Source organism: Lepus europaeus, chromosome 17 (genome assembly GCF_033115175.1).
Source record: "Lepus europaeus isolate LE1 chromosome 17, mLepTim1.pri, whole genome shotgun sequence".
Lineage (NCBI taxonomy): Eukaryota > Metazoa > Chordata > Mammalia > Lagomorpha > Leporidae > Lepus > Lepus europaeus.
In genome coordinates, this window is record NC_084843.1 from 22,755,514 (window position 1) to 22,774,473 (window position 18,960).

At 41.2% G+C, this 18,960-nt stretch overlaps 1 protein-coding gene across 4 annotated transcripts in view; it reads left to right on the forward strand.

Moving 5' to 3' along the window:
- The window catches only part of SORCS1 (sortilin related VPS10 domain containing receptor 1), a 572,961-nt gene that overhangs the window by 412,539 nt on the left and 141,462 nt on the right, over positions 1–18,960 (forward strand). For all 4 annotated transcript variants that reach the window (XM_062214029.1, XM_062214026.1, XM_062214027.1 and 1 more), the window contains exon 6: positions 6,256–6,320. In XM_062214029.1, the coding sequence (XP_062070013.1) occupies positions 6,256–6,320 (65 nt within the window). The remainder of the gene's footprint in view (positions 1–6,255; positions 6,321–18,960) is intronic.

Consider the following 18,960-nt stretch of genomic DNA (forward strand, 5'->3'; position numbering starts at 1 on the left):
TTAAGTAACCTGTTTGCCCTGGGTGTGCAGCAGATGAGACATCAGGCTAAGCTGTTTTGTTCACAAATAAAAGCTGTGGCTTTAGCAGGGGTTTTCCTCATGATGTTTGTTTGAAAACCTAACTGTGGTGGCAGGTGAAGGGGAAACCCTTGACTGTGGAGAAGGAACTCAGGGTATCCAAAAACCGATACCTGTCAAGCACTTTGTTTCTTCCTTGGGTAGCTGATTGGACCACCTGCTGCCTTGTTCCTGTAGAGGGCCTGAGGGAACATGAAGGCTCCATTTCAGACAGAGAGGGGGAAGGCGGCGGCGCCCAGCCTCCCAGCCTCCCTTGCTCTGCAGATACCTCCTCATTCCTCCGTGTGCCATTAACAGCAATTCTAAATCTGAATAAAGAGGTGCTATCCCGTCACGGTGTTTATTTTTTAATGCTTGCTCTGCGGTTATCTACATCAGGACATTTTGTGGATCTGCAGCATTTATTGAGCACTATATTAAACTGGTATAAACTCAGACGAAATGCCAGGAGAATGATAAACTGGTGACATTTCTGAGTTTCTCTGTAGAAAATGTCTGCAAAGGCTGCATCGAGCTGATTGTATTTCAGAAGGCTGGGGCTGCGCTGCTCGCGTCACCGGTGCACTATATCAGTGCATGATTTATTTTTATTCGTATTCCTGTCTTTGATAAGCCTTAGGTTTTATTCCTAAATAACTCCTAAATGTGAACACCATCCAAAGATAGTGGAAGCTGGGATACATGAGGCTGCAGCAAGTTCTGTCCTATTTCATCAACAGGGCTGACCCAGCCTGGCCTGTGCACTTCATCTGAGACTGTCCCTTGATGGGGAACACAAAGAGAGAAATTTAGTTCCTAAAGTTATTTTTAGCTGTAGATAAACTTAGATGCTTAACTTTGTTTGGTGCAGTTCCGTGGCTTTTGCGATCATTAAAACCTTAGCACTGTACAAATGTTGCTTCATGATTGGACTCTGTTAACTTTCATTATCATCTGCTCTATTTCTAGATCCAGCCTATTGCCTTACTAGTAGGGGCCACTGGCTGCTCTTCTCTTCTTTTTGATTCATGGTCTTAGTACTTGCTGTTCATGTCTACAGAGGATGTCCTTCCACCCCTTCTGTCCATTGAGTGTATTGTGGCATATCCTTGAAGATTCACTCTATTTGCTTCTGAAGTTTTCTGGCCCTTCCTTCTCCTCCATCTCTCTATCTGCAGGTAGAATGACATTCTTTCTGTGTCTTCAAATAGCACCTTAAATATTGCAGCCCATTTCCTTGAACTATTGTCTCATCTGCTGCCCTACAGATATTAAGAGTAGGGAATCGGTAACTCCTGTGTCCATCATGTAATAGGGGTTGATAACGTCTCATGGAATAAGTGAGTGAATAAATATCTGAATTTTATATTTTTCATATAATAGATCTTTGAGGTATTAATATTTTGTCCATTGACTTATGATTATAATAATTTTTAGAAATCATTTCTGACTTTATGGTGTCATACCAAGAAGTTTTTAATACCAAGATTAATTTTAGTTTCTTACATAAGTACTAATATTCCCCGCTCATCTCTTGAAATAAGGAGGAAGAGGAGAAGAAAAAAATTAGCTGAATTTTTGAACCCTTGTTATATTTCAGAAATTGTCTAGGTACTTGAAGTTGTATCTTCCCAGAAAATTTATTTAATCATTTTTATGCTGTGTTCAAGCATATGCATGGTTGTGGAAGTCTCACAAGGGATAACTAACTTGCGTAAGTGGCATAGTTTCAACCTTAGTCATCTACATCTGAGCCGTAGTCAAAAGAGTTCATGAAAGCAGAAGGATGGTGAGAGAGAATTCCAGGCAGAGACACCAGGATATGCACAGGCATGAGAACCCTTTAATCCTTCCATGAGATTCAATTCAAGAAGGGATTTCAATTTCCCAGTTAGACATAAATGCAATATAAAGATACATAAGGCACAGCTACCTTTGACCTTTTTTTTTTTTTTGACAGGTAGAGTTATAGACAGTGAGAGAGAAAGAGACAGAGAAAGGTCTTCCTTCCATTGGTTCACCCCCCAAATGGCCGTCACGGCTGGAGCTACGCCGATCCGAAGCCAGGAGCCAGGTGCATTCTCCTCCTGGTCTCCCATGCGGGTGCAGGGGCCCAAGCACTTGGGCCATCCTCCACTGCCCTCCTGGGCCACAGCAGAGAGCTGGCCTGGAAGAGGGGCAACCGACACTAGAACCCAGTGCCCATTTGGGATGCAAGTGCCGCAGGCGGAGGATTAACCAAGTGAGCCATGGCACCGGCCCCACCTTTGACCTTTTTGTATAATTAAAGAATTCTGAACCAAAATTTTCATTTTGTATTTGTATGGAAAGATTTTTCTAAGTCCCAGAATTGAATAACTGGGTATAGCAGATATAATAGTAATTATTTGCTAGTGAAAAAAGGTTGTCAATATACTATTGATGAAGCACACTTCTCTGTGCTGTAGCATGCACAGAGAATCCAGTACTAACAGAGCACCTGCCTTCTTGTACTGCAGTGTATTAAGAGTCATTTATGCAGAGATCCAATAAATTATGACGAACAGTGTGTACAGAATGATCAAGAAGCATAAAGCAAAGATTCTCTAACACTTTGTTTATAATACCAGAAGTATATTTGGGTAGAGATGCTTCAAGCCAGTCTTAAGAACTCACTCTGCAAATGAGACCATTCCGAATTCTTTTTTGAATAAGTGTTATGTTTCCATTTGCTTTTGATGACAGATGATGATCACGATGAACTCCAACAGTTGGTCTTAAAACACACAGAAAACTACATGACTCCATCACTGCACCTAAAACATGGGGGTATATGCGGGCTTGGAGAAATTACACCATCTGAGTTAACTATAGTAAAGTTCTTGCCTAAGGTGCTTAGTCAACGTCAGACCACCAGAACCAGCCTTTAGATGGACATTTAGAATTACTTGGCCTCAGGAATTAGAATTCAGGGGAGCCATACAGGAAAAGTAGAAGTCATTCTATGTCATGTTTGAGTATTCAAGATTCTCCTAGAACACTAGATCTAAGGGAGAGCACACTGGCAAATAAAAATTGTTGGATACGCTGAGTTTGACTTTGATTTTTAAAATTTATTTTGTTGTTGTAGTTATCTTATTGTAGGTGAAAAAAAATTTAGGCAGAGTAAGCACATTGATCAGCCGCACTAGATTTTGGAAAAACAAAGGACTCTGTTTTATGCTTTATTCTTTTACATTAGTTGATAAGGGGGGAGGGAGTGAATGTTACTTAAAACAACAACTTCTGCCTTTACAAAGCTGCGACCAGATCCAGGCAGTCATTTTATCCTCTGGTGACACTAGCCCTAAAGCAAGCAAAGGCAAGTCAGAAAGTTTGCTAGTTTTATTTTTTGTAATTTTTAAAATTTATTTGAAAGGCTGGGAGGAAAACACACACACACACAGAGAGAGAGAGAGAGAGAGAGAGAGAGAACTTTTATCCACTGATTTACTCACCAAATGTGTATAACAGTGTGCAGGAGCCTGGAATTCAATCTAGATCTCCTATGTGAGTGTCAGAGACCCCACTAATTGAGCCATCATTTGCTATCTCTCAGCTTCTGCATTAGCAGGAGGCTGGAATTTGGGGTGTAGGCAGTACTTGAAATCTACATACTCCAATAGCAGTTGAACACTAGGCCAAATGCCTGCCCTGATCTGCTAGTTTTTAACATTGTATTTCCAGGATGTGAGATTTCTCCTTGTTATAAAAGGTGGTAGTCATTTCAAGGAAGCAATTCAGAGCAGTAGGCAAGGTAGGCAGGTGGATAACATGTAACTACTCATTAATATTTTGAAAAACTGGTTAATTGCTGAGCTTTTTAGTTTATATTTTTCAGGCAGCTCATTTTCTCTGTTTAATGCTCATGGCTTGTGGTCTTGTCAGAAGAGGTCACCCATGAATCTAATCAGCACTTCCAGGTGGGAAGATGGAGAGCCACCTCCCAGAGACAGAGTCACTGCAGCCCTTAACTGAAATGACGGTGAAAAAGTCACCTCCTGCTGTATCCAAGTGGATCCCATTGATGTGAAATGTCCACATGATGCCACATGTCTCTTTGGGGGAAGTTATAAAAACTTTATTAGGAAATTTCTGCATCTTGGAAGAAAAAGAAGGATTTAATATTTTGAGCATAGACGCTGAATGTCAGGCCTTGCATCTTCAGGGAAAGCTTATTGACAGAAATAATAGAGCCCGAAGGAGACCTCCTTTCTACAGATGAAAAGTGACTAAGCAGCTAAGCCTCAGACCCTGTGTTGGGAAAAAGCTTTAGAAACTACCCTAGGACAAAGATTAATATACTTATTTCATGGAATTCACACCTTTATGCATTCTCCCTTTCCCTCCCTCCTTCTTTCATTCTTTCCTCCCTGCCCACCCCCCCTTGATTCCTTCCTTGTATTCTTTAATCTTCCTTGGTTCCTTTCTCTGTCCCTGCCTGCAGTCTGCCTACCTATCAGTATGTATGTATGTAGTTTTGTAAGTGTCAATGTGAAATGTTTACAGTGGAGCTCCTCTGCTAGCTTTATTTGGTGACTGTGTGTTTGTGCATCTGTGTCTGCTCAGGGAGGGGATTTATTCACACTTGGAAAATGACAGAAACAATGACTTACAATAAACTATGCTAATATGTTTTAAAATATTTTTGTCTATTTATTTGAAAAGAAAGGAGAGTGAGACACACACACACACAGAGAGAGAGAGAGAGAGACAGAGAGACAGAGAGACTCCCATCCAGTGCTTTATTCCCCAAATGTATTCAAAGGCCTGGACTAGGCAGGGGCTGAAGCCAGGCTCCAGTAACTCAATCCAGGTCTCTCAAATAGGTGGTGGGGCCCAATTATTGAGCTGTCACTATTGTCCTGCACGGTCTACATTGGGAGGAAATTGGAGTCAGGAGCTGGAGCTGGGCGTAAACCCAGGCATGCCAATAAAAGGCATAGACTTAACTGCTCTGCTAAATACCTGACCCTATGATGTATGTATCAGAGGAATTATAAATAAAAAAAGAAGTATTTGTTGATTGGCGGGAAATGCTTTCCTTGTAGCTAATAGCACATTTTCAACAGAGAAAGTAACTTCTCAGCTGTACTTTAAGTAAAAGAGGATGAAGTGAAGCTGTAGAAGGAGCTAAGGACAGAAGCCATGAGTGGGGGAAAGGACAAGGAAAAGAATGTCACACTGTCAGTGAATGGCAGCATCTCCGAGTGTGGCATGAGTAGGGGCAGCAAAAATTGAGGCGGGCATGCAGTATCGGGATTCGGATACCTGAGTCCTAATGTGATGAGTGCGTTCAACATCTGCACTATTCTAGTATGCATTGGATGGTGTGGTTGAGAGACTGAGGAGCAGCAGTGGAGTCAGTCTGGAGGTATTTGATTACTTTCCATGTGAAAATGGAGCTAATTACAGTTCTGCAAATCTGACCTTCTAAAAGTACAGAAAGTCCCAAGCTCAATTAATCCTACAGTATAAGAATTACATAGATAAAGTATGATTGGACACATTATTTGTGTAACAGAATAGTTATTTTCTATTTAGTATGGCTCACTGTAAGATAACACAAAATAATATGTGCCTCCAAGGCATTTTCAATCAACTTTAATATTAGTTACACATAGGGCTTCAGGTACACATCAGGAAGTAAAATGCACTTGTGTTTTTCTTGTGCTGTGGTTTAAACAATACAGAGAATGGTCATTCTGTTTAGTGATGCTGCATTGGTTGGGTCACAGGGTTTGTTCATGGTTCATAGGCCAGTGTAGGTAGTCTTACAATGTCAATCGAAAAAAATAATCTTATTTTGCTATGAAAATCATTGTTGAAGTCACCCAGCCAAAGCTATATGCTTGGTATATAACTGGTATGAAAGTTAAGTATGCTATCAGTGGAGTTATTAGGAAAGTACACTAGCTCCATGTTCTGGACTTTTATTTGCATGTCTGACTATAACATACATTATTTTTAGCTGAATTCAAACTGGCCTTCATCAAGAACAGGTTCCATTATTATTGTTATTTGAAGTGAAAATTTGCTATCAGGTTATATACATATACAGTGTAGATATATTCCAAGCACTGTGGTTTAGGAGTGTGGGAATATGAATGGTGGGGTCCCCTGGGGGTGTGTGTAATGTCCATAATGTGAATGTTCCTTTTAATGTTCTTCTATTTTTAGGTCTGTGATGGCATCAAACAAGGAGCCAGACCTCGTGCATCTTGAGGCCAGAACTGTGGACGGTCGTAAGTAAATCAGCTTTCTCCCACTGTCCGTAGTAATGGTATTTCTATCAGTCTGTCATGCACTGAGTATTTCATCATAGTAGCAGTGATCCAAGTCACTTGGGATGAGGACTTCTCCTGTATTTAGTTGTCTAGATTATCATAATAATTTTAATAAATACAATTATATGGATATATATTCCAGGTATATTTGGATAGTGGTGATATGAGCACTGTAAGGAAAAGAGGTAAGGAAAAAGGGCACAGATTGGTGCCTCCTCACACAGGCACCAACTGTAAGGAAAATGTAAGGGGCAGAAACAAAGATAGGGAACGAACTCACAGCCAGACCAGATTTATTCAAAGAAAATAAACTTACAGAGGTCGACCGACTTTCAGCATGCATGCAGATTGAACTGAGGGCCTAGACCTCAGCAGGCTGGGCCTTTTTATATCATAGGTGGGCCAGGAGTTGGGGTGCGGAGGCAGTAGGTAGAAGTGAGCTTCCCCATACCAGTTCTTCAAGTTTGGACCACCCTTCCAAACCTGGGGAAGAACGCAAGGGTAGGGTGGGGAACAATAGGGTATGAGAGTGAATTGGGATTCAGGGACAAGGGATAAATTCTTGATTTTACCTATCTTTTGGGCAATGAGCTAGAATGACTAAGGTTTATGCCCTTGTTCCATCAAGCACAACTATAACCTAGTTGAAATATCTTTCTAGGTAAATACAAAATTCTACATATCTGATTTCTAAACTCTTTTGTTATAATTATTATTGTTATTTGCAACTGTTGTTGTGCTTTATTTTTGCATTTTGTCAAATATCATCCAGGCAGAACCACATTGTCTCATTTGGTGATTCACAAAATACATGGGGGTGGGGCAGAAAAAAGAGAGAAGCATCCTGTTGTATCCCCATCCTAAGAAACAGAAGAGGAAGTTGTTTGAGTCCATTGCTTACCCTTTGTTAGTCCTTACCCAGTTGACTTGGGTGTGCTGCAGTGTGGCTTTAGGTAGAGATATGGAGGGAAGAAAGTTACCCATGTCTGAAGGTCTCCTTAGTCAACTCACTAAATGTATCTCCCTGGAAAAGCTACTTAAACTCTGCCTCTGTTGCTTCAACTATACATTAAATTTGTTGATAACAGTGATTACTTTAGCAGCTAATGTTGATTAAACAGGTACCATACCAGGAATTCTGCTAAGTAATTTCTATATTTTAACACAATTAATCCTCATGGCAACTTTGCATATTATCACTTCCATTCTGCAGATTAGGAAATGAAGGCATAGAGAGTTTATAATAATACACCTCAGGTTATATGATATATGTCAGGACAGTGAAAACCCATGCCAGTGAGAATTAGAAAAGCCAATGCATATAAAATGCAGCAGGGAGCACCTGACCTGTCACACACTTCAACAACAGTTTAAGATTCTTACCACTTCTTTGCCCAGAAGGGTCCTCAAAAGGACTGAGCAAATATTCCTGCTGCTGAGGTAGAGCCCACAGGTGAGAAAGACAAAAGAAAACAAGAAAAAAGAGAAAGGATGTAGAAGAGGAGGAATATGGGAAGAAAAGAAAGGGGAGAAAGAGTTATCCAGTGTAGAGGAGAGAAAGAGAATGGACTATGCACAATTACCATGCAGTAATAAACATGTAGGTTGCCTAGCATTGAGCCAGAGAGAGCAAATCTAATTTTTGAGTCATTCTCTGTTTCTAAAATACCTCCTCACAATTCTAAAGCATCCTACCATTCCCATTTGCACCTCAAAACGTGTTCTTCAGTCTTCAGACTGTAAAGGAAGAAGACACTTGGCTTCACCAGCTCAGAACTAAAGGAAGCAGGTTACCTCTGTAACCCGGGCTCCCCAGAAACCATGCATGCTCTTTGACTATGCACACACCAGGAGACTTTCATCTCTAGATGTTCTGCTTTCCCTACGGGGGCGTGAATAGGTCCCTTGGCAGAGTCGGTGTCTAAGGTTGGCCATAGCCTTTGTGCCCTGTAAACGCAGGCGTGGCTGCCACAGGAGTTATTCCTAGTATTGTGCCTGCTGTCACAGGAGCTCAGCAGTCTAGAGCTTCTTTGCCACCTCTACAGGCAGAAGGCTTGCAGTGACCCCTCCGTTTCCTGGAACAGATGATGTTATCTTCAATGCCAATGTCCATTTCTTACTACACAACAGACAGAGCAGTTTTTTCCTAAAGCAATGATAATAATGCCTCACCTGGTTTAAAGCTCTTTTTGACTTTCCAGTGCTCTGTGATAAAGGGAAAATTATTGCCTTGACCTCAGCCTGAGCTCACTCTGACCTCTTCTCCCATATTCCTCTAGGATTCTGGGCTTGCTTTCAGGTCCTGAACAAGCAGGGTTCTATGTTGAGCTGCAAGGACCTGATACCGGCTGTTGTCCCTGCCTGGAATGCCCTTCTCCATTCCTCTCACCCAAACCCATTCAGTGTAATTACTCAGGTGGACTATGCACACCTCAGGTTATGGGGGAGGCCTCCCTTGAGCTCCCAATCTAAACCAGTTTGTTATTTTGTTTTCTTTCATGCAACTAAGTTTTCCTTTATTGCATTTATCTCAGCTTGAAGTTGTGTGCATTCCATTTACCTGATTATTTGATCACATCTCACCATCTCCAAGTTTTGTGAGAGTAGAGCCTATGTGTATCTTTATTCAAGATTATATTTCATGGCCAGCGCTGTAGCATAGCGGGTAAGGCCTCTACCTGCAGTGCCAGCATCCCATATGGGCACCGGTTTGAGTCCCAGCTGCTCCTCTTCCTTTCTACTTCTACTGGGAAGGCAGTAGAGGATGACCCAAGTGCTTGGGTCCCCACACCCACGTGGGAGACCCGAAGGAAACTCCTGGCTCCTGGCTTCGGATCAGCTCAGTTCTGGCCATTGTGGCCATTCGGGGAGTAAACCAGCGAATGGAAGACCTCTCTGTCTCTCTCTGCCTCTGCCTCTCTGTAACTCTGCCTTTCAAATAAATAAATAAATCTAAAAAATATTATATTTCCAGCTCATTCTATAGTGTCTTCATGTAGAGGGAGCTTGCTAAGCAGATATTTGAATGAATGCCTAGTTGAGCAGTTGTCAGGGTTACCAACTGGATGGATATCTTACCTCCTTCACTAAGTTGCCTGAAAACTTTAGAACATTGCATCTCAAACGTGCGCAGCCATGTGACCCACCCAGGGATCTTGTTAAATGTGGATTCTGATTCAGGAGGACCCTGAGATTCTGCATTCCTAACAAGCTCCCAGATGATACCGATGCTGCCCATCTGCAGAACACTCACTGAGTAGCAAAGTCCCACAACAGAAAACTGATGAAAGAGCTTTCGGGTCTGTCTCCCATGACTGCGCCCTTTGTTATGAAGACTCTAGGTGGAATTGATAGCATCCCAGACTGCTTTCATTGTCAAGCTGTTGGGGATAATGTTGCTTTCTGGTTTGTGGCATGTGATGCATGTAACCCCACATCCTAAAAGCAAAAAGGCCATTGCAGTCCCTGGTCTGCCATTTTCTTACACCTAACATTATCCTTGCTCCCTGGAGGCATAGCAGTTGATAATGCCAAACTGTCATCTCGGGCTCAGCTTTCACAAGGCATGAAATATATCAGTTTTAATTTATTTATTTTATTTTACTTTTTTTTTGCAAAGGCAGCATCTTCAGACACTATCCAAGGGTGAAAATTCAATAAAGGGATTTAATTTGAAAAGTTATCCCTGTCAAAACAAAAGAGAAAAAGTTGTCTACCAATCGAAATAAAACATCTAACCTGACTGTAAAAAACAGTAAGATTTTCTCAGGATCATAATCAGGCTCCCAACACACACCTTCTCTAAAGCAGTCAGTAACTATGGCTCCAGGTAAGAGAATCAGAGAGGAGGAAAGAAAGACAGGAAACAGGGAGGTCAGAACAGCAAGAAGTTAGAAAATGTAACTGATAATGATTTGAGAGTATATTCGGGGGCCGGCGCTAATCCTCCGCCTTGCGGCGCCGGCACACCAGGTTCTAGTCCCGTCGGGGCACCGATCCTGTCCCGGTTGCCCCTCTTCCAGGCCAGCTCTCTGCTGTGGCCAGGGAGTGCAGTGGAGGATGGCCCAAGTGCTTGGGCCCTGCACCCCATGGGAGACCAGGAGAAGCACCTGGCTCCTGGCTTCGGATCAGCGCAGTGCTCCTGCCGCAGCGCACCTGCCACGGCGGCCATTGGAGGGTGAACCAATGGCAAAAAGGAAGACCTTTCTCTCTGTCTCTGTCTCTCTCACTATCCACTCTGTTAAAAAAAAAAAAAAAAAAGTATATTCATCAAAATCAGGCTCCAGGCTGGTCAGTGGTTCCAAGACTTCCTGTATCTCTCTGTCATCTTTCACCTGTTTCCTAATTGTGATCATTCCTTGTTTCTCCATCTCTTCATTCTTGTTTCATGTAAATTTTAGAGACATTGGTTCCACTACTTATATTCTGAGTCATGTATCTTGTAAGGTATACGCTAAAATAATATTTTTGACTATGAACACAAAATGTGTTTTATGATTTTAATGTGTTCAGGAATTTTGTGGGCAAGAAACTGAAACCTTTGAGTCAGGAAAAATCTCTCACTTGCTGATTTGACTGCGAGGCAGGCAGGGGAATGCGGTGCTAGTGCTTATCTAGGATTTTTATTTAGTTTAGCCTTGATCTCATTTCAAATGTCCTTAGATTTCTTTTTATAGTTTATTTCTGTATATATTTGAAAACGGCTTATTTGAGGGGAGAGTGAGCTCTGGAAAGCTTTTGCTCTATGAGAATCTGTGAACGACACAGACGCTTCTTATCTCTGCTCTGAAATATGGGTGTCTTGCCATTGACCTGTGTCAAGGATGCTGTTCTATCTGGTCATACTCTGCCTTGGGGGGATAGCTGAAAACACCCAGCTCAATTACAGTCAATCACAGGAAATACTATTAGAAAATTATGAATCTAAATATCAGTTGTGGAATTTGTTATTGGCTCCCACATTGAACTTAGCATAAATTGATAAGTTGTTATCAGGAAACAGAGATTTCAGTAGCCAAATATCTTCTGTGTATTTGTGTGTGTGTATATGTGTGTTATCTGTATCCAGTTGTTAAAATACTATAATGGAAACTTACATCCTAACGATTTACCTGGCATAAGTACATTTATATATAAATACAGTGTATATAGTTAGAGAATGTTGATCAAACTTGGATTGAAAGTTTCATACGAAATCATATCTTGTTTAATCTTGGTTCAAAAACAGTTTAAAGCCTGAAGCACATAGTATTTATTGGCTTGATATGTGTGTGTGTAACCACACATGTATATCTTCTTAAAGACAAGTTTTCATTAACCATGTTAGGGATGTGGAGTCCTGCCGGGCAAACAGATGAACACAAGAAACTTACTAACTCCCTGAAATTGGGTGCTACAGTTTATATTTGTATGGCTTTGGATGAAAGAACATTAATTTTATAATATTTTTTCATATAGTACTAATATATAGATGTATATGGTGTGTGTGTGTGTATATATATATATATATATATGCTCATCTTGAAGCATAGGTCTGGTAAAAGAACTACAAGAAAGTTAGGCATTATTACTTCTTTCTTTTTCTTCTGAAATGAAATGAAAGGCCTAGCCAATGACCTGAATGTTTGTGTACTGGTGGTGAACCATGCCAGCAGGAACAGGGGACAGGGGACAGTTAGTGGCTTCAGTGTCTCTATCTACATGAGTAAATAACCTTGCAACAACTTACTCAAGGACTAATCTCTTTCACTGGGGGAAAAAAATGTTGACCCTTTAACCAAGTGTGAAAGTGACTGCCCAAAAAACTCTTGTGAAATGAACTTCAAAGTAGCATTTTACAAGCTGAAATAACGTAAAATGAACGTTGCAATTTTACGTAACTATTTACTTCACTCATTCTGATCTTGAGTAAGAACTAGAAATCTCATTTCTGCTTCTGTCCTGTGTTTTCCGTATTTAACAACACATGTGTCAGTATCTGGATAAGGCAAACTTGACGGAATACTGTGTGGAGGTGAATGAGGACTCAGTGCTCCAGGTCCTGGATTATAAGCTATGGAGTGCTGTGCAGGTTGTACTGTGAGTGGAGATTACTTTTATACTAACAGCAAAAGCAGCAGCAATAAAAAGGATAAGCCGTCCTCCAATGAATCAATTGAAAAGCAAAATCGACTTCCTGACCTTTATTCCAGTTTCTAAGACATAGTGGTTTACACACACACACACGTAACACACATGCGTCTGTCTCTGTGTGTGTATAGCTATATTTCTACAGACATTATTTTGGCTCATTTGGATGAGTACAGGCACATCCATACCCACAAAACATGTAAGTTGTAAAGCTGCAAGTTAAAAATCTTTCCATATCAGAACATATAAACTTAGCAACTTCATAAATAATCATTACAAAGAACTCTGTTATATAATCAGCAATAATTTAATAATCAATATCTCTTTAATAGGCGTGTAGACCTTTAGCTATTTCAAACAGTGTGAATACCTATATATGAACACACATCATGTATTTAGTTAGTAAGTGTTCAAGTTCATGCAAGCAGCAATCAGAACTAAAAGAAATTGCTGAAGGAAATCCCTGGTTCAGAGAACATGTGCAGTGTATATTTCCATTGATGCAGTCACAGGCTTTCTGAAATAACAACTCTAGATGACTTTATTATGAATGAGATTTAGAGTTTTAAATTTATTCTTTACTATTTTGATTCTTTATTGAACTTCAAAGACAATGAATCTCTTTAATACTTTAGAGTCACACCTTGACATTTATATGAAAATCTAGAAAAGATCAAACTTGCTATCCTCACTCCAGCTGAAGTCCCAACCCCAGCACAATAGTTGGCATTATCAGATGCCACACTTTTGTCTTCATGTACCTTCTCTTGCAGTCAATTTATTAAAAGCTTCCAGAGTAGAGCCCTGGAACACGCTGTAAGTTGCCATTTCTGGGCAGCTTCAGATTCAGATAAATTCCCACTTCTTCCCAACGCACTGAACAACCACAGGCACTCCTGTCTTCTGTCCTTAAGTCAAGCAGCAACGTTGAAGGGGTACAGCACCACCTAAACTCTGCTTTTCTTTGTAGTGGTGTCATCTCAACTCCCTTTTTCATGTTGTGAAAGTCTCTGGATTTCATCTACTAGTGATTTCTTCTTGGCCTTTCTGGTTTAATAATCCCCAGGTGCCCCTAAAAACCAAACCAAAAAGTGTGAAATAAGATAGCACAGACCTCCTCACACAGCAATGAAAACCTTGGCAGAAAGAGCACAAACAGGCTCAACTGGGCAGCCTTCACATGGGGACCTTTGTGGCCACTGTGCTCTGCTTCCTTTGTACCTTTCTACCTGCCAGGAGATCTGTTCCATGACCTCCCATCCTAGGATGAGAGAACAGAGATGTGCAAGGAAAACTTGTCACTTTTCATTCCAGATTTTTGTTGGATCTCCTGGATCCCTCAGGATGTTGCAACCAGATATGTGGCAGTTTCCAGGTGTTTGGAAAAATGATAATATTTCTGACTTTTTTTTTACATTTTGTTTCTTTAAAGTAGCATCATAAAGACCTTGGAACTTCCTCATGCATTTCCTTCCTTTGTTCTGCACATTTTCAAACAATAATGATGTTAATATCATACATTATAGTTCTATTATTTGCCTGATGGTAGGTAATGTCCAGATGCATTACTAACAGTAATCCTTGAAGGTGGGTACTATTGTGATTTTCCTTATTTTAATGATGAGGAAAAGGAATCTTACAAAGATAAAATCCTTTCCTCACCATCTCAGAACTAGGACGTGAAGCTAGGTCTGGTTCACTCCAGCTCTGCCATTCATTCATTCAATAAATCTTGTTGTAAATCTATCTGATGCTCTTCTAAGCATGAACTGGAGGAATGTTGCAAAGGCCCTGCTCTCACAGAATTTCCATTCTACTTAGGAGAGACAGAGTATGGATGAATACAAAGTGAATTTGCCCAAGAAATGTGTATACAAATGTGTAAGAAAAATAAAACAGAGTAGACAGAATAGGGAGTGATTGGGGAAGAGAGAGCTGTCTGGGAAGGAAGCTCTGATAAAGTGGCATTTGGTATTTGAACCTAGTCCCTGTGGAAGTAAGGGAGAGAGCCGTGCATCTTGGTGGTAGAACACGCCAAGCAGTTGAAATCACACATGCAAATGATATGGAGTGTGAGCATTCTTGGCATGGCTGAAGCATGTCAGGAAGAACAGGTGGCCAGAAGATAGAGAGGGACAGGAGAATGTGTCATCTATTCAAGCTTAATTCGTTATGAAAGACAGGGGTTTTCCAGATTGTTCGTCATTGAGCATCTCCCGTATTCCAAGTATGCTACCAAGCTATTTTCATTTCTTACTCCCTCCAATCCATACTTTTCTCTTTTCCAATTTTATTCCTGCATTCTTTCCTTTCTTTCTTCCTTTTCCCTATTCCCCCCCCCCCACATATGTGAGTGTGTGTTTGTGGGGGAGGAGGGCAGGTAACCCCTTACCACTTTCTTTGTAAACTGAATTTGGAAAAGTTATGCAAATGCAGGAAAAAATGTGCTTGTCAGTTTTTCATGGCTGTGTGAGATTTATATATTGTGTCTTCGCTCAACTGAACTAGTTTCTAGAGTGGCTTCCTCACAAACACAGCTAATGTTTCCCAAACACAGCTCACATTGTCTCGTGAGTCTGTGCTCTTGCCCACGGATCCCTCTTTCTGGAATGATACTTACTGTTGTCAGCATTCCCAGCAGCCTTCTGGACTTTTCCTCACTCTTGCATGTATGTGTCCGCCCCGACAGAGATAACTTATGTCTAATTTCATTTATTTGTTTGTTTATTTATATATATATATATATATTTTTTGACAGGCAGAGTGGACAGTAAGAGAGAGACAGAGAGAAAGGTCTTCCTTTTGCCGTTGGTTCACCCTCCAATGGCCGCCGCAGTAGCGCGCTGCGGCCGGCGCACCGCGCTGATCCGATGGCAGGAGCCAGGTGCTTCTCCTGGTCTCCCATGGGGTGCAGGGCCCAAGGACTTGGGCCATCCTCCACTGCACTCCTGGGCCACAGCAGAGAGCTGGCCTGGAAGAGGGGCAACCGGGACAGGATCGGTGCCCCGACCGGGACTAGAACCTGGTGTGCCGGCGCCGCAAGGCGGAGGATTAGCCTAGTGAGCCGCAGCGCCGGCCATTATTTATATATTTTTCATTTTCCCTTTCTCTTTTTGTCCCCCTCTGTCTCACCAACTCCCCCCTCCCTTCCTTTCTTTTTTTTTTTTTAGTTTTTAAGATAACATATTTTAAATTTACATTACAGTAAAAGGGCTTAATGTATCACTTAATAAGAAATTTAACAAGTAAAAAGCAAAAAGACCTTAGTGGGAATATAGACAACAGATATATTCAGTAAATTTGTTTATTTGAAAGACACATAGACACACACACACACACAAACATTTACACAGACATACATCTCCCACTCACTGGTTTATTCCCCAAATGCCAGCAATGGCCAGGCCTGAGCCAGGCCAGAGTCACGAGCCAGGAACTCAATCTTGTCTCTCATGTCTGAGGCAAGGATCCAACTATTTGAGCCATCACCTGCTGCCTCCCAGGGTGCACATTATCAGAAACCTTTAGTCAGCAGCCAGGGCTGGGACTTGAACCCAGGCACTCTGATATTAGATGTGGTTGCCCCAAGCAGAGTTTTAAACCACTATGCTAAATGCCCGTCCTGGAGGTAATTTTTCCCTCAGTGGGATAGAATAAATAATAATATAATCTCTAACCTTGAAAGTACTGTGGATCATTGGGTGTAACAAATACACAATTCCGGGCCTGGTGTTGTGGTATAGTGGACTTTGCAGCTGCCCATGACTCCAGCATCCCATATCCAAGTGCTGGTCCAATTCCAGCTGCTTCACTTCTAATCCAGCTTCCTGGTAATGCTCCTGAGAAGGCAGCAGATAATGGCCCAAGTACCCATGTGGGAGACCCAGATAGGGTCTGGCTCCTGGTTCTGGCCTGCCCAGACCTTGGTTCTTGTGGCAGTTTGGGGACTGAACCAGCAGGTGGAAAATTCCTCTCTCTCTCCCTCTCCTTCTTCCTCTCTCTCTTTCAAATAAACAAATCTTAAACATATATACCATTCTGTTAAATAAATGCACACGTGGAAGTTTATGGAACAGGCTAGAACGTCTATACAGAGATATGAAGATTGTATGTCTGTAAGCTCTGGACTCATCACAGCTACGAATCTCCTAGGATATACTCAATGCACTCCATTGTAATTGGCCGGCACTTTTCTGCATATGCTTTAGTTGTTATGCTTTTTTGTCCTCTCTTATGTCCCCAAATCCTAGTCCGAAGCTTGGCAAAATATTTATGATCTCAGAATGTTCCCTGTAATAGCCATGGCCTCCTAAATATCCAAAGACCAACAATAAAACACAACATTTAATAAGTTACCCTGGCCACAAATCAAGAGAGTGCTCAGACAAAATCAATGCTACGTCACCAACTCATCATGACAGAGGAGAACATTTGGTATTAGGGTATACATTTCACAGAAATAGTTTATCCTCTACATGGACTTTCCAGGGCCAACTTTAGAGTGTCACTTTTGAAGACCTCAGTTTCTAATTAATACATGCTACAAAGGGCTCTTGAAGCCTGGAATAAATTGTATGTGAACAGCAGCTGTTGAAACATATGTATGTGTGTGTATGTGTGTAATGAGTTGAGGAATTTAATAGGATGCATTAAGGAAGTAATATAATAATAGAAAAAAGAGAAGTTCATATAAAAATATAAGGAATTTAAAAATGATTTTTCTTTAAAGTTGAAAATTTAGGGGGATAAGGGGTGTTTTGAAATACTTGTTTGCCTACATAGTGTACAGTTTTGTTCATAATTTTAGTTCTACATTATTAGGGTATTAGAGTATTTGTTGCTAAATAAATAACTATTGAGTGATAGAATGGCATCCCAAAAATCTGATACATTTTTTGCTGTGTCACTAGCACTTACAAATCTCCCACTAAGTCTGGATTTCTTCACTTGTAAGAAATATTTCTCTCTAGGTGGTTCTTAAAAAGTTTGAAAGAGGGAAAACAAATATGTGACCCCTTTAGCATAACTCCTGACCCACAGGAGAAGTTGCTCTGGTTACTTGGGCATTAATGCTACTGCTGCAGCTATCATTAGAGAAGTTCTAACAGTCCACACCAGACCCAGGAAGTATTGGGAGAGCGTGACAGGAAAAGTATGGCAGCTCAACCCAGCAGGACTCTCGGAATGAGCACAGGGTGACAGCCAGGAGTGAGCGTGCTGTCTGGAAATAACAGAAGCCCTCCAGACACAAACTCACCCACAGCATCACCCAGATTTGTTTTGCTTTGGCAGGAGTGGGAAGGAAGCCGGTTTCAGTAGTCAAGGTATGGTAATGACCTGTTCTGTCTTCAAGTAATAGTCTGATTTTTGGCAACCTTTGTAGTTCTAAAAATCTAATAACCCTCATTATATAGAGAAGGCATCTGAAGGCTTGCTAAGAAAATGACCTTCGCACAGTCACATGGCTTGTTGGGCAGGGAGCTAGGGCTCAGAGATCACTCCAGCAGAGGCGGGGAACACCTGTACAACTATGTGACTGTCTGTTGGCCTGCCCTGTGTGCTGGACACCAAGGTGACTGCCGCTGCCTCCTCTGAGCCCTACTTATTTCCCTGTTCTTACCACTGGCTACTATGTCAACCTGCCTACACCGAGTATTTGTTATACAGAATATTTGTCAGAGTGTGTTAAAAAATTACTTTAATTTTTGTTTTTTTATTTGAAATTCATAAATAATTCTCTATGTTGATAAGGTGCAATGTTAAGTTTTAATCTGTAGTTACATAGTGGAATGAAGAGACCAGGCTAGTTAGTAGATCCATCACTTCACATACCTTTTTTTTTCCTGGTGAAAACATTTAAGTCTATTCTTTCAGCAATCTTGAAATGTGAAAGATGCATTATTATTTATTATCATCACTAAAGCTCATTCCTCCTGCTTAACTGAAACTTTGCACCCTTTGGTTAATATCTTCCCTTTCCCCATCTACTGCACAGCCCAAGCCTCTGGTAACCACTATCAAACTTTCTAGTCTGTGAATTCAACTTTTTAAGATTCCATGTCTAAGTGACTTCATGTGCCATCGGCCTTCCTTGCCTGGCTTATTTCATTAGCATCACGTCCTTCAGGTTTATTCATGGTGTCACAAATGACAGGAGTTCTCCCTTTTAAAGGCTGGTTGATATTCTGCGGTATGTATGTACCAGATTTCCTGTTACTGATCACCTGCTGATGGAAATACAAGTTGACTGCATATGTTGGCTACTGTGAGTAATGCTGCAATGAACATGGGTCCTCGCATGTCTCTTGGAAACACTGATTTCAGTTCCTTTTGGATGTATACCCAGAAGTGGAAATGCTGAATCACATGGTAATCCTATTTTTAGGGTTTCAGAGGAACCTCCGAAGTGTTTTCTATAATGGCTGTACTCATTTGCACTCCCACCAACAGCGCACAACTGTTCCCTTTT